At 46.5% G+C, this 15935-nt stretch overlaps 3 protein-coding genes across 4 annotated transcripts; 1 reads left to right on the top strand and 2 right to left on the bottom strand.

The window, feature by feature from the left end:
- The first annotated feature begins 385 nt into the window (after positions 1–385).
- On the top strand, positions 386–3468 carry LOC4339012 (heat shock 70 kDa protein 4). Its single transcript, XM_015784680.3, has 2 exons — positions 386–734; positions 1535–3468. Exons 1-2 carry the CDS (start codon positions 524–526, stop codon positions 3262–3264), a joined length of 1941 nt encoding a protein of 646 aa, XP_015640166.1. The 5' UTR covers positions 386–523; the 3' UTR covers positions 3265–3468.
- Positions 3469–4595: 1127 nt separating this feature from the next.
- Positions 4596–6518, bottom strand: LOC4339011 (large ribosomal subunit protein eL36x). Of its 2 annotated transcripts, none has more exons than XM_015785180.3 (4): positions 6488–6518; positions 6262–6379; positions 5376–5575; positions 4596–4824 (listed from the first exon to the last, which is right to left on the bottom strand). In XM_015785180.3, exons 2-4 carry the CDS (start codon positions 6361–6363, stop codon positions 4785–4787), a joined length of 342 nt encoding a protein of 113 aa, XP_015640666.1. In that variant the 5' UTR covers positions 6364–6379; positions 6488–6518; the 3' UTR covers positions 4596–4784. The 2 variants fall into 2 exon arrangements, with proteins under 2 accessions (XP_015640666.1, XP_015640667.1); XM_015785181.3 differs by having other exon boundaries at positions 6493–6518.
- A 7579-nt stretch (positions 6519–14097) lies between these two features.
- Positions 14098–15707, bottom strand: LOC4339010 (fasciclin-like arabinogalactan protein 4). Its single transcript, XM_015782741.3, has one exon. It carries the CDS (start codon positions 15682–15684, stop codon positions 14359–14361), a length of 1326 nt encoding a protein of 441 aa, XP_015638227.1. The 5' UTR covers positions 15685–15707; the 3' UTR covers positions 14098–14358.
- Positions 15708–15935: the final 228 nt, after the last annotated feature.

Here is a 15935-nt window from a genome sequence, read left to right as displayed (position 1 = left end):
TAAAATTCCTATGTTTTTTCTCCAATTCAAAGGGGCCCTTAGGTTGGAATTTGGAAAGTGTTCGCGAGAAATCAAGCGGTCGCACGTTAGCGAATTAGGATTTCCGGAAACAAAGGACCGACTCCGCCTATCCATCGTCACGAGCACAGTGTAGAACCTCCCAGACCTCAAGAGACCGTTCAAAAAGCGCGCGCCCAAGCGGGGCCCACCAACGCGTCCCCACCGTGTCGCCTCCTGATTGGTTGTCCCCTCTTCCTTTCACGCGAACCGGCACCCTCCCGACCCTTCCAGAACCCCCAATCCGACGGCCAGGATCGCCCGCGCGCGAACGTTCTAGACCCCCGCCACCTCCGCCACAAAACCTCTGCCCCTCCCCTCTCCCCCCGCTTCGTCTCGTTCGAGAAATCAGAAAGAGAGAGAAATTCCCACGCAGCAGCAAGCAATCCAATCCGAGAGCGCGCGTTTGCGATTATTCGCTTTCGATTCCGCGAGGTTTTTGGAGAGGGAGGAGAAGGAGGAGGAGATGTCGAAGGGGGAAGGGCCGGCGATCGGGATCGACCTGGGGACGACCTACTCGTGCGTGGGCGTGTGGCAGCACGACCGCGTGGAGATCATCGCCAACGACCAGGGGAACCGGACCACGCCGTCGTACGTCGCCTTCACCGACACCGAGCGGCTCATCGGCGACGCCGCCAAGAACCAGGTCGCCATGAACCCAACCAACACCGTCTTCGGTACGTTACCCTGCATCCTCCCGCCCTCCCTCTCCCTGCTTCCACTTTTGCTTGCGCCGGTTGTGACTGTGAACGCGATCTGCACCGTGGTTTTTTAGTTTTGGATGTGTAAAAGAGTGTACTAGATCGATGAGAATATGATGCCCTGTTCTAGTGTCCTCTGGTAATTATGTTTCTGTCCTCTGTAATCTGTATGGGTTGGAGTAGCTATGGAATCAGTTCTGCAACTCCGTGGTTTCTTCTTCTGAATAGATGTGTTAGGAGAGGTTCTGCGATTTGTTCACGCGTAGCTAAAAGTTGAGCATATGTTACAGATCAATTTTACTTGCTTACTGCTCGTGCCAATTCCCAAAGGAGTTAATATGTCAATTTTGCTTTGGTTCATTGTGCACAGGCATGTTGTTAGGTCCACTGGAATAGTATATGAACAGTTTCTCGACCAAATCGAAATCGTGCTTTTTATTTAGTGAAGATTTGGGTCTCACTGCTGTGTAGAATTTTGATGAATGCCACTAAAATAGATGGAGATTATGTTTGCTTCTTGGATTTACTTTAGTAGATTAGATTTGGAATTTTCTGCTGAATCAATGGACCAATCGAACTCATTGGAGATTATGTTTGCTTTTATATATTTAGTGAAGATTGAGTCTCACTGCTGTAGTGCTGTGTAGAATTTTGATAATAAATGCTAGTTGAACAGTTGGACCATTGTATTTGCTTTGTTGATTTGAAATTTTCTGCTGAATCGATGGAGCAATCGAACTCACTGGTGTTGCGATTTTTCTCAATCTCAAACGCAGATGCGAAGCGGTTGATTGGTAGGAGGTTCTCCGACCCGTCCGTGCAGAGTGACATGAAGCTATGGCCGTTCAAGGTGGTGCCTGGCCCCGGCGACAAGCCGATGATCGTCGTCCAGTACAAGGGCGAGGAGAAGCAGTTCGCCGCGGAGGAGATCTCGTCCATGGTGCTGATCAAGATGAGGGAGATCGCGGAGGCCTACCTCGGCTCGTCCATCAAGAACGCCGTGGTCACCGTCCCGGCCTACTTCAACGACTCGCAGAGGCAGGCCACCAAGGACGCCGGCGTCATCGCCGGGCTCAACGTGATGCGCATCATCAACGAGCCCACCGCCGCCGCCATCGCGTACGGCCTCGACAAGAAGGCGACGAGCAGCGGCGAGAAGAACGTGCTCATCTTTGACCTCGGCGGCGGCACGTTCGACGTGTCGCTGCTCACCATCGAGGAGGGCATCTTCGAGGTCAAGGCCACCGCCGGCGACACCCACCTCGGCGGCGAGGACTTCGACAACCGCATGGTGAACCACTTCGTGCAGGAGTTCAAGCGCAAGAACAAGAAGGACATCAGCGGCAACCCGCGCGCGCTGCGGCGGCTCAGGACGGCGTGCGAGCGCGCCAAGCGCACGCTGTCGTCGACGGCGCAGACCACCATTGAGATCGACTCGCTGTACGAGGGCATCGACTTCTACACGACGATCACCAGGGCGCGGTTCGAGGAGCTCAACATGGACCTGTTCCGCAAGTGCATGGAGCCCGTGGAGAAGTGCCTCCGCGACGCCAAGATGGACAAGAGCAGCGTGCACGACGTCGTGCTCGTCGGCGGCTCCACCCGCATCCCCAAGGTGCAGCAACTGCTCCAGGACTTCTTCAACGGCAAGGAGCTCTGCAAGAGCATCAACCCCGACGAGGCCGTGGCGTACGGCGCCGCCGTCCAGGCCGCCATCCTGAGCGGCGAGGGCAACGAGAAGGTGCAGGACCTGCTCCTGCTCGACGTCACCCCGCTGTCCCTCGGCCTCGAGACCGCCGGCGGCGTCATGACCGTGCTCATCCCGAGGAACACCACCATCCCGACCAAGAAGGAGCAGGTCTTCTCCACCTACTCCGACAACCAGCCCGGCGTCCTGATCCAGGTGTACGAGGGCGAGCGCGCCAGGACCAAGGACAACAACCTCCTCGGCAAGTTCGAGCTCTCCGGCATCCCACCGGCGCCGCGCGGCGTGCCCCAGATCAACGTCTGCTTCGACATCGACGCCAACGGCATCCTGAACGTGTCCGCGGAGGACAAGACGACGGGGCAGAAGAACAAGATCACCATCACCAACGACAAGGGGCGGCTGAGCAAGGAGGAGATCGAGAAGATGGTGCAGGAGGCGGAGAAGTACAAGGCCGAGGACGAGGAGCACAAGAAGAAGGTGGACGCCAAGAACGCCCTCGAGAACTACGCCTACAACATGCGCAACACCATCAAGGACGAGAAGATCGCCTCCAAGCTCGCCGCCGACGACAAGAAGAGGATCGAGGACGCCATCGATGGCGCCATCAGCTGGCTCGACACCAACCAGCTCGCCGAGGCCGACGAGTTCGAGGACAAGATGAAGGAGCTGGAGGGCATCTGCAACCCGATCATCGCCAAGATGTACCAGGGCCCCGGCGCCGACATGGCCGGAGGCATGGACGAGGACGCGCCGGCGGGCGGCAGCGGCGCAGGCCCCAAGATCGAGGAGGTCGACTAAACTGCTCCATGGTTGCCGCTCACGATGTTCTTTCTGCCATCGTCTCTTTTGGCTGTGGCTTGATCTGTCGTATCGTCGTTGCTTCTGGTAGAAATTAAGTGAGAGTTGTGGGGGAGGAACGCTGTGGTTTACCTGTGGTTTGGAACTTTCATCTGAACAGCTTTTGGATATGGCGATGCATTCTTAGTTAATTATTGTGAGTAACTCTGTTTTGCTCCGTTCTTTCTTTTTTTATCTGTGCAATGCTCGACTCTGGGCCAAACGGGTCTCTCCTTCGACAGCTTTGATCTCGCTATAAGAGCAATCAGATATTTTATGTTGCCCAGTCGTTCGTAAGTTTTGCAAATGTTAATTTACTTAAAGCCAGTGTAAATTTTGCAAATGGCCGAGTTTAGTTCTAAAATTTTTCTTCTAATTTTCAACTTTTTCATCACATTAAAACTTTCCTACACATAAACTTTCAACTTTTCTGTCACATCATTTTAATTTTAACCAAACTTCTAATTTTAACGTGAATGGAGCAAGTCCTAAATGGTCAGTTTATCGAGATTGAACTCATTTTTTCTTCGAGAAAATTTCAATACTACCTCCGTTCGTGAAACCTACGAGGCAAAATGTTTTGTTGAACACAAAAACATGCTTATGGAATCATTTGTTTGGTTAACTAACGTACCATTTATCAATGTATGAGATATTTCAGTACTGTACACTAGTTGCATTCGGGTGTCAATTATCAATTAGCTTGTGTAAATTAATCGGTCAACGTGTCATATTAACAGGGTGTTAACAGGGGGTTATGTTGTTCGTTCTTATTGAAAAATTGTCTTAAAACACAAGATACCTTGTAACAATCGCAATATTGAGTTTTGCACTAGGGATACCTCAAACCCTGTTTTTAAGAAATGTACACATTTCTAGTCACTCACAAACCCTCCTGAACAGGCTGAATGTTATCACAGCCACCAACATTATCCGATTAAATAAGCGAATCGAGCAGGCTAAAGCCAACAAGGGACGAATGTGCACGGATACGGCCAGGCCAAATGAACAAGCAAAGCATTAAACAGCTAACTAGGGAGTACGAATGATACGTTCGACTACCAACATTTAACTTTCTTATGACCAATACATTCGAGTATCATCACTTTCTTTTAAGATTTAAACTATGCTTACGAGGTGAGCCCATCCAAAAAAGTGTAATCGCGAAAATAAAGATTGGATCCAGCACGACGCTGCAAGCGAAATACACCCTAAGCTACAAAATAAAGACTGGGGAGTATAGTCCCCAAGCATGTCGCCCTCAGCGCATCAGTACCAGCGGCAAAAGTAACTAATCAAGCAAATTTAAGGTGGCAAACCATGCATTGAAAGGATCAAAAACACAAGACAGGAGGTTTTTAACACAGAACTAACACCATGATGTTTAGCTGGATAATAGAGTGCAATTCTAGTAGTAGGGTTCTACAAGAGTAAACTCAACAAGACAATATTGCCATGGACTTCATGAACTTGGAGATACTCTATTTCTTCTTCTCGGTGTGAGCGTGACCGCCACCAGACCTGCATATCACAAAAGAAAGTTAGTTTAAATTGAAAACAAAGCACAAGGCTAAAGAAAATATAATTGTACCAATACTATTAAAACTCATCCCGAATGTTTCATTTTCATGAATTTAAGTTTGTCAACTTTATAATACCATTATAAAATGATAAACAATGAACTGTACACATACAAAAGTGATCCTTCCTAAAACATATAGTATATCTAAGCAACAATCTGCACTGTGCCTTAACATTCATTCTTTGTTTAAGACACACGACAGGTCCAATTATGTTACATATGATTTATTATTTCCTGCGCAATACAAGAAATTTGTACTTATAATCACAAATGAACACTACCTTTCGAAAAAACACACATACAAAGACACTAAACAATATAGAATAAATAAAACAAATGGTAGCACAGTTCTGATAATAAACTACAAACTAACAATTACAACTAAACTAGTTCAAACAATATTAATAGGCACAAATTCAATTGCAACGGAAGACAAGGTAACCAATAGAATAATAACAGGTGTTTTTATCAAGGCTGGAAGATTACACACCTCATCTTCCTGAGGACACCAGCCATCTCCTCTCTCTTCTTCTTGGCCCTCTTGTGGGTGCCAAGCTTTCTCTTTGCCACCTTCAGTGCACGCTTGTCCTTGCCAACTTTGAGAAGCTCAGTGATACGCTTCTCATAGGGAGCAAATCCAGCAACCTCCCTGATCAAGTTCCTGACAAAGGTCACCCTCTTGGTGGATTTCTGCAAATTAACATGCCAACAAGGTAAGTGCAAATGCAATAGGAAATAATGGCCAGTAAACTGCAAAGCAGATAATATAAAGCAGGATCAAATCATTGAACCAAACAACATATAATAGAAAAATAGCAACCCTAGGTTTTATGTAATGCAAACAAAAAAAATAACACAAGTGCACCTTGGATACCTCAGAGAGGAAATTCTGTTGATACAGAAGCATGACTTCACACACAGAAACATGGCAAACAATATCTTGTCAGCTGTAAGAATAACGAACTAAAACCACTATTCCCATCATTTTAATGAATATCTAGGCATACACATGTAGACTAATTGCTGAAATAAAAAAAAACTTGCTCCCCCACAAATACAAAGGCAAAGCAAGAATAGTACAAGGGGAAAAAATACAGTACCACCGCCATTTCTAAATACAAACTGGAAAAAAAGACAGAAATGAAATGCATACTAGGATTGAGAAGGTTGAGGGGTCAACTATATCAGTCAATACTAGCAGGCATCACGCCCTCTGCAGCATACATAGGATCCATGCAAAAATCTCGACCTACAACACGAATCTACGGAGAGAAACGAAGCTACGCACTAAATCCACACAGATCAAACACGGACAAGCATCACCGCCCAGCTCGTCGGGCTGAAACAGCTCGTGCTACGGGATCAGAGGCGCTTACCCCCTTGCGGTCGGACGGGCGAGGCGGCAGCTCGCGCTTGGTGACGACGTGGCCCTTGTTGATGCCCACGAAGAGCCCGGACTTCGGCTGCGACGGCGCCATCGGGGAGCCCTTTTTCCTGCACGAACAAGCAGCGGGAGAAGATCTACGTGAGCGGCGCCGAGGGAGGAGAGAGGCTAGGGTTTCAGATCGGAGGCGGAGGTGGTGGCGGCGGCGGCTGGCTTACCTTACCTGGGAGAAATGAAGCGGCGGCGGCTAGGGAGGAAACCCTAGCGGAGGAGTGCTCTTATATAGGCGCGCGCCGCGTCGCGGTATCCAGGGTGATAGACGGGCTGGGCTAAATGGGCCTTTGTTGTGGGCTTGTGGCCATGTGATTTCCTTGTGTTTTTCATTTTATTTTGGGATGGAATAAGTCTATATTACCTCCGTTATCTCTTCCTTCTCGTTGAATCATCTCTCTTAACCGCAAAACCTAGTATAACGCCTCTCCTATCTTCGAAAACCAATGCAAGACGATCATGGTTGATTCGCTGAGTCAGCAGGTAAGGCACACATGTTAGGGACTATCCTCTCCTCTAGTTTGCCCCTCAACCACGCGGTCTTCGCCTTGTCGTCGTCCTCCTTGGCCGATATGAAGTATGAGTCCAGCATACCACTATCGGCATTATATCCGAGCACGATAACCCACCCCCCTGCATGGTTGTGGAGCAACGGGTCGGCACTTTGCAGATTTGGTGGCGGTGGCGATGGCCCATCGTAGGGCGGACCACATGTTGTCGTAGCAGGCGGGGTGCTCCGGCGTGAGGCAGTAATTAACTAACAACACGAGGACACACCGTCAGGAGTAGAGGCAGTTGGCAAACCAGTGCTATAGTGCATCCATGGGCGAGCCGATGATGAGGTTGTCGCTATGGAGGTACAAGACAACGGGTAGTAGTTTCTTCTTGCCGCCGCAACCATCAAGGTCGAGGGAAGTAGAGGCGCACCCACGGTTCGATGCCTGGGTCGATGGGGATATCGCCTCCCCGCGACGCCCAAGGGCAGGACGTGAGTGTTCGGGAAGAGGCACTCTACGCTACTGCTTTGATAGCACCGGATAAGCGGCACGAACTTGGACGTGATCTCGTCGTTGCTCTATCCTATATGCGCGACGCAGAGTCGCGCATATGCACTTTGTGGGTTAGTGAGGAACACGTTGTAACCACGCCCTCCCTCCCGATGGATCAATTCGTCCCCACCGAGCCCTGCTCCACCGACCACCTCTCTTTGCCATCTTGTCCTTTTCGTGTTCTCACCACCGTGCCACATGTCCACACTTGGGGTGGAACGAGGAGGAGGAAAGGAGAGAAGTAGATGAAGCAGATGCAGAGCTGACTAGTGGATCCCACACAACCCACCTCCTTGATTTACCCACATAGGAAGAAGACAGAGTCCTGACATGTGGGCCCCACCCACTAACTTAGCGAGTCAACCGTGGTCAGCCTGCCACATAAAAAAAAAGCTCTCCGCAAACCATCGAAGGAGTTGATTTGCACTAATTTTCGATGATAGGGGAGGTTATTTCTGGTTTTACGGTTGAAGTAGGCTATTCAAGCATGGAGGAAGAGATGAGAGAGGCAAAATACACTTTTTACTTTTGGGACATTAGAGAGGTGGGCCACCTGTTGATTAGGGGAAGGGAAATATGAACTGGGCTTTCTCGTTGAGCTTTCCTCGAGCAAAGGCCTTTGTACGTCATTGATGGGCCGTCAAATCACTACAGTTCAATGTGAGGTGCTTAACTGCTTAAGGCCACATGATTGGGCGTAAAATCAAGAGAAAATCTCACGTGTACCTGAAATTTTACCCAATCTCTTTTGTGCCCCGGAGTTTTGCTTATTTTCTTATGTACCTCTGAATTTTAGTTTGCATATCTTCCATACCTGTTTCATTAGTTGATCATAAGTTGACTATTGAATTCTTATCAAAAAGTCCATTTTGCTATTGGGTATGAAGAAACATATAAATTTATCGAGTACTATAATTATGATTTACGACAAAAACGTAGATAAGACACTATAAATATTTATTTATTAGTTACTAAAAATTGTTTATGTAGCAAATAAATAGATTTGTCTTATAAAAAATATGCTGCAGTATCGCCATCAACAAAAATATGCTTACTTATACAATTTAAAATTTAAAAAATAGTTATAATTATTTTATTTTATATCTAAAACTAAATTTTATCGTAAACAATATCTCGAACAACAAATTCATAGAAATAAAAGTCTCATAAAAAAAATTCTATACTCCAATAGTATATTTTATAAATTTATACATGTTTCTTCATATCAAAGGACAAAATAGTTTTTCACTAAGAATTTAACGGTTAACTAAACGGAAGGGGTCCAAACTAAATTTAAGTGGTATGTAAGGAATGAGCAAAATTCAGAAACATAAAAGGAATCGAGCAATGTATCATAGGCATACATAGAATTTTCTCTAAAATCAAACATCTATATTAGCCATATAGATTCTCAAGTTCTCAACCGACTATCTTTTTGGATTACGTGACTTGGTAGCTCGGTGGAATCAAGAAGTGAACTTAAAACATCTGTGCTGTTTCAACTATGGTTTTCCAGCGTCGGAACGTGTACTTAAACATCTGTGCTCGGTACAAAAAAAATGCTGTTTCAGGATTAACGTCCGTTCTACCCCCAGAGAAACGGAGAGACAGACAGAAGAGCGAACAATCTGTTGCAACTTGCAAGCATCAAGTATACCACTGCACAATATGCCTATGCTTACCTGCAACTGACCAGCAATATCCTTTGGCACTACTCTTCTTGTTTACGGGCACACAGTAGTAACAGTGGTACTGATCAGTAGGCACGGGCTGACTACTAGTCATCCCCATTAACACTAACCACTGTTTCCCATCACTGGTGTAGTAGTAGGCCGCTGGGTTTGAGCTGTGAACCCCTAATCATTTCGTGAGCGAGACATGGTGTACGCTAGCTGTTTATAGTCCAGTAGTACAATTATTATTATGGCACCGGCTTTGGCCCTATACACCACGTGACCACCCATACGAGAAAAAAAAAACACTCTCCGTCCCAAAATAAATACTATACAATTAGTAGATTTATGTGTTCTTTACTGGCTGTCTTATTTAAAGAAAATTTATGACCGATATTTTGATTGTTATTATATGATAAAATATGAATAGTATTTTATACGTGACTTAATTTTTAAACTTTTTTATAACTTTTTTAAAAAGAGAATAGTCAAACGTTGAACATAGAAATACGTTAATGAATTTATTTTACGATAGAGGGTAAACCTGCAAGGCTGCACCCCGTGCAGTCGTACTTGCCCAATTGCGACGGCTTCCCAGGATAGCTCCCAGCTAAAACCAAGCACGAGAAAGCCCAAATAAGCCGTATATCATATATGGACATGGGCGTATATACGCATATACTTCCTCCATAAAAAAAACTCAACCAGCTCTCTTAGAACAACGAATCTATATAAAGGATTGTCTAAATTCGTTGTCGACCCCTCCTAGATTGAGTTTTTTTTTTTTGGAGAAAGTTACGCAGGGGCGGATCCAACGTGATACCCCGGAGCACTCCTTCGATTTTTTCATTATGAATGATAAACTAAGCGTTTCTAAATGGTTAGAGATTGAAGAAACTGTATAACTGAGCCCTCTCAAAAATTGTTCCTGGATCCGCCCTGGTATGTACGTATCCATGGATGTATATGTACGTATGTTTTAGCTAATCTAGTCCTTGAACTTTTGCTCATGGGTCAAATTAGTCCTTGATGTTTTACATTGTCCAAACAAATCCCTTAAGATTATCATATGGCTTAATATAGTCTTTGGACCCACTTAAAACACCACATGTACATACCACATCATTCATGCATATACAGTCAACATTTAAATATCCATCTTGCCCTTACATTTTCTACAGAAAAAAGAAAAATAACAATGGGAAAAACATGAAGAAAGCAATCATAAAACAAAAGGAAAATGCCACAGTCTTAAGTTACGAATGCAACATCGTTTTTCCAATGGCTAAATGTCTTTTTTTTTCTTAGTTATTTTTATTTATTTCCTATGGAGAATGTAAGGGTAAAATGGACATTTTAAATGTTGAATTTGCATGCGCAGGTGATGTGGCATGCACACGTGGCATTTTTAGTGGGTCCAAGGACTATATCAAATCACACAATAAAGTTTAGGGACTTATTTGGACAATACGAAACATGAAGGACTAAATTGATCCTTAAGTGAAAGTTCAAGGTCATATTTGGTTATTCACCCTTCTGTTTATGAGGACGCGTATCGGAGTCGCATCCTGCGTGGCGTGGCATGGCAGTGCTAATGTCAACTGCACCTCGGATCGGTTTGTAGTACGAGAAAAGCAGCCTCACAGACGTGATAGAACAGTGCTGAACAGGACACTTACTGTTGTGCAGCGAGGAGAGGACTGGACAGTGATAACTGCACCGTAGTCTTCTTGTCTGGAAAGAAATGAAGAACGAACATTACATACCCGTACACCTCAATTCAACAATCTCAACGGTCATGAAAACCTCCAGTAAAACAGATTCGAAGCTCCTTTAGAACACATGGATTTTGCTGCACTGGAGTACTCCCTCCGTGCTTAAAAAAAAATCAATCTAGAAGAGTATGTGATTCTTTTTGTTTAGATACATTATTGATTCTTTTTAGATGAAGGGAGTATATGATAAATTAAACTACCGCAAAAATTCTCTAAAATTCCACGTTCCAAATGAGGCCTCCTACGTGCAGCGAGGATACATATATCATGAAATAAAAGTACTAATCACCGCGAGAACTCGTTGGCAAAAGAGAAAGGTCCGAACTGCGTATACCTTCCCTTTTTTTCATTACTGATCGATGTGAAAATTCTACAAAATCTCCTCCATTCCTAACAAGTATGATTGATTTGTCAATATTTGCTCATCGGCTTAAGCTTTTCGATCGAAGAATGTATCACAATGTGATATCAAACCAGAGTTCTCCATTTTGAATATTGACCAGCGCAATTAAATAAAATAATGTACACTTACAACTTGTAAATGAAAAACAACTACAGTCCACTTACAACTTGGGAACCTCTACGTGAGGAGCGTTGAACTCCAAATGAGCTAAATGAATCGTCCGCCTTTACCCATTAGCTAGCTACTAGTAGTAACTTTTTGGGTAAAATTTGGAGATACACGGAATTCACTCAACTTGACAACTTCAATAGACACGCCACAAATTGTGTTCCATCAATTGGCATGGGGTTTTCAGGTTTCTGAACCCTGAGATCATAAACCATCAGTACTAGGGCCTTTGATTTGTAGGAAAAACATATAAATTTTGAGGATTTTAATCCTGTAGAAAAATTTTCTATGAAGGACTTTAAAGCAAAGGATTGAATCCTATTCTATCCAACGAAATTCCTATAGAATGGACAATCATCTAAAGAATATTGGAGGGAACTTAGCAAGTGCTCTAACCTTTTGAAAATTTTCCTTCTATATCTCTCATCTTATTCTTACGTTTTTCATGCGGTTCAATCAAACGGTTATTTATGTGTCTTTTTATGCATTTTGTAATTTTATGTGAAGTATTTACATTCCTATCAGAATTATACGTTTTTCTTATTCCTTCTTTTTTTTTCATTCCTCCTATTCAAAAGGGTCCTAAATTAGGGTTGGGCACTACCAGTCAGCCGGTGCCTGAAAGCAGAGCACATGCGAGGCTGGCAAACGCCGGCAAAGCGGGGGGGCCACAGCACGCATATGCACTGCCCGGGCGCGAACCCTCGCAAGACTGCAAGGCTACAAGTCTTCTCGCGCCACCACGCGACATTTCACGGCGAATGGACCCAAAACATCACCAGCTCACACTGAACCAAGAAGCATCTTGTCTTCACGGATGTTAGGCAAACCCATACTCGCTGGTACGTAGAGTAACATCGACTGACTATGTTAGGGCCCCCCTTGACTACTTGGAACACATTGCTTTAGGATAAGTACTGTAAATACTACCTCCTTTCCGTAATGAGTTCAATTTTAGCCCGTTTCATTTATCTAAAATAAATTTATTTTTAAAGTAATCATTGCATCGAAATTCATGGAATAGCGATAGTCTAAATATATGAAAGCAACAAGCTTTCTGAAAGGAGGATGACCCACATCATCATCTACAATGGTAAGGACCATTAGATGAACTGGTAAATAAAAATGCACCGTTGGATCATCATGCTCATATATGATAATGGAAACATGTTGGACCAATCCGGATGCTCCCAGACTAAAGATCTCAAAAAGCAGACATGTACTTAGCCTTTTTAATACCGCTGTTTAAAAAGAAGTCTTTTTACACTATATATACGTTTGCTTAATTAATTTCATGACTAAATAAAGGAAAAAATATGAAGCCTTAGCCATAAATTTATATTGAATTTATATGCAGGTTTATATCGATAATGTACAAGAGTGTACATGTAAATACTCTGTTATACACTTGTTTTGCTTGGTATTGGAGCAACACACAACAGCTAAGCAGCATCCGCTATGTACCAATTTTATTTTAAAACAATCCCTATAAACACACACATACACCCTGGACTTAGGAGCATTAAATGTTTTTTGATGTCTCCGTTCTAAAATATAGGTGCCTTTAACATTCAAAATTTATCGTAAAATATAGCTATTTCTACATCTACTCCCTCATCTTAACCAACATAGTCATATCCTATTTAATTTCTTCGCCTTCTTTTTAATGTCAATCAATTACAACATTCCACCATTTACATCTCTAGCTACTGTATCATTCCCAAAATAAGTATTTTCTATCATTCAAATTTTACATACAAATATAAGCATTTATAGGAAACAAATTTCAATGCATATCTAAACATTTTTAGCCAAATGTTTAGCCAATCAGATGTTCGGAAAGAGCCAATTGGAGCAGTTCAAATTTTAATAGTAAGTGATTGAAACAAATCATTCCTCCTTAATCTTACTCTTTACTAAAAAAACTAGAAATACTTATATATAATAATTAATGGAGTACATTTGAGAACGAAGAAATTAACATACTTACAAAACCGGTACCTTCAATTAATGTCATGATCAATGGCCTAATTATATAGGTAGGTTATGCTGACGCTCAGAGTCACGCAAAGCACAACTAAGTGACTAGTTGTATTCGAAGTAGATAAAATAATGAATAATTGAATTGGGATTTGATGAAGTAGAAATATTCTATTTTTTATTTTATATTAGTATATATTAGTATATACATGATATGTGTGAAAATAAACTTATTTTAGAACGGAGGTAGTATCTCTTACTACTAAATTACAGGTTCACAGCTTACATTAACAGCTGAAGAGTGCACACGTTTCACAAGAAGATGCACGCGAGTACTACTACCAGGGTTGCATCTCAGCCGTCCGATCAGCTTCCTGGGGCTATCAGCTCTGGTGGAATTCCTGCCGGGCGGTGACGTGGCAGGGAGACAAGAAGCAGACGCAACAAGTGCCAGAAGGGCAAGGGAAGGGCCAGCGCGACGACGCGAGCAGAGGGGAAAAAAAAAGGCGATCGAATCTAACGGGGCAGCGCTGACGCCGGCCTGACGGCCGCGGCGTCCCCTACCCAGCCAGCTCACTGCCACCCCCCACCCTCCTCCTCTCCTCTCCCCTCACCTCCCCGGTCACTTCACCACCTTCTTCCCCCAACCCCATGCAAATCTTCCAAGCAAAGATGGGGATGAATTTGATGAAGCATCAGCCATCAGGCACAACATGAACATGGAATCGATTGGATCTTTACAGGATGGTACATTACTAGTACTATTATTTCCCTTTTGCCAACATGAAGCAGCTGGTAAGAACAAAAAGAAAAAAAGAAAGCGAAAATAATAATAATAATGCTGCTTTGCAGCTCAATCTGAATTCACCTCTTCTCAAACTTCTCCCCTTCCCCAGTGTACAGGTTATAACAAAAAAAAAGAAAAGAAAAAAGAAAAGCAAAAATTCGAGCTCAACAAGGATGGTAATGGACAAGCAAACGAACCGGATCTCATACCAGAGGTAGCAGTAGTGGTAGTAGTAGTAGATACAACAATGCTATACACCACCGGCCAATTGTCGGTTTCGTCGTCGCCGCCGCTGCCGCCACCGCCGCAGCCGCCGCCGTGTGGTTCGCGTTGCCGGCGGTGTCGCGCAGCGCCGGCGGCGACGATAGCTTTGTCGGCGCGCTCTCGGGTGATTCCGCCGGCAGCGCGGCCGGCGGGGGCGCCGACGCGACGGCGACGATGGCGGAGTCGCTGCGGCTGAACATTTCCTTCGGGAGGAGCACCTTGGAGACGGCGAACACGGCGACGGGGTTCTGGTCGAACACCGTGCGTGTGATGGTCGCCTGCACGACGCCGGTGTCGATGGCGACGGAGCCGTTGGCGCGTGTGATGTTGAGGGTGAAGCGCCCGGCCTGGGTGAACTCGGTGGCGAGCGTGGGCTGGACGGGGTTGACGATGGACTCGAGGGAGCCGAGCGGGTAGTAGGAGTGGAGGACGTGGAAGCGGAGTACGACGGCCTTTCGCTCGGCGGGGAGGGACTGGAGGCGGTCGCCGGCAGGGAGGCCGGCGAAGGCGTCGTCGGTGGGGGCGAACACCGTGATGCCGGCGCCGCGCTCGTCGGCCTCGAACTCGTCCGCCACGCCGGAGGCCTCCAGCATGGACGCCGCCACGTTGAAGGCCCGCGCGTCGGCGAGGACCTTGGTGATGTTGACGGCGGCGGGGGGCCGCGACTCCGACGCCGCGAGGTCGAACCCGGACGGCACGATGAGGCCGTCCACGGCGAGCACGCTCAGGTTGTACGGCACGGCGGTGATGGCGCCGAGCACGGTGGCGTTCGACCCCGGGAACGGCGCCGGCGAGCGGACGACGGCGAGGGACGGCCCCGCGGCGGTGACGTTGACGGCGCCGAGGTCGGCGGGGGCGCGGCCGGTGGTCTGGAACAGCGTGGTGACCAGCTTCCCGGATGCCGGCAGGCGGCGGAGGTCGGCGGGGGCGAGGTACTCGAGCAGGACGTGGTAGCGGAGCACGTCGGCGAGGTCGGCCCCGGACGCCGCGGCGTACGCCGACGGCGACTGGGGGAGGTTCCCGTTCGGCACGGCCAGCAGCGTCAGCGACGACCGCCCCGCGAGCTCCCTGGCCACCGGGCTGGACGCGAGCAGCCGCGCGAAGCCGGCGAGGTCCGGGAACGCCGCGAGCACCGCCGCCACGTCCACCCCGGACGCGACCGGCAGCGGCTGGAGCGCCGCGGCGAGCAGCAGCGCGGCCACCGCCGCGACGACGACGCGGGAGGAGGCGGCGGCGGTGGGAGGAGGGATCTGTCGTCCCCGCATCTCGCCGCCACAGTGGGTGGGGTGGGGGGGGGGGGGGGGGGGGGAGCTCAGCTCACTATACTGACCGACTCGGGAAGAGTGGGGGAGGGGGGAGTGAGGTGGTGGTGGTGGTGAGCTCGTGTTGGGTGATGTGGGGAGGTGACCCGAGCCGAGCGGAAATGAGTTTTTTTTTTTTTTTGGCTCTATATTTTTTCACGAAGAAAAAAAATCAATAGGTTTTTTCTGTTTAGATTTATTGTTTTCTCGAATCG

The sequence above is a fragment of the Oryza sativa genome, chromosome 5 (genome assembly GCF_034140825.1).
Source record: "Oryza sativa Japonica Group chromosome 5, ASM3414082v1".
In the NCBI taxonomy this organism is placed as follows: Eukaryota; Viridiplantae; Streptophyta; class Magnoliopsida; order Poales; family Poaceae; genus Oryza; species Oryza sativa.
The sequence above is the reverse complement of the archived record's forward strand: the minus strand, read 5'-3'. Positions and strand labels throughout refer to the sequence as shown.

Bases quoted from the DNA above. Each gene is read 5' to 3' on its own strand.
- LOC4339012 (XM_015784680.3), top strand. From the start codon at position 524: ATGTCGAAGGGGGAAGGGCCGGCGATCGGGATCGACCTGGGGACGACC. The intron at 735-1,534 runs GTACGTTACCCT...TCTCAAACGCAG, and splicing joins CCCAACCAACACCGTCTTCG to ATGCGAAGCGGTTGATTGGT.
- LOC4339011 (XM_015785180.3), bottom strand. From the start codon at position 6,363: ATGGCGCCGTCGCAGCCGAAGTCCGGGCTCTTCGTGGGCATCAACAAG. The intron at 5,576-6,261 runs GTAAGCGCCTCT...GTTAATTTGCAG, and splicing joins GCCCGTCCGACCGCAAGGGG to AAATCCACCAAGAGGGTGAC. The intron at 4,825-5,375 runs GTGTGTAATCTT...TGTGATATGCAG, and splicing joins GGTGTCCTCAGGAAGATGAG to GTCTGGTGGCGGTCACGCTC.
- LOC4339010 (XM_015782741.3), bottom strand. From the start codon at position 15,684: ATGCGGGGACGACAGATCCCTCCTCCCACCGCCGCCGCCTCCTCCCGC.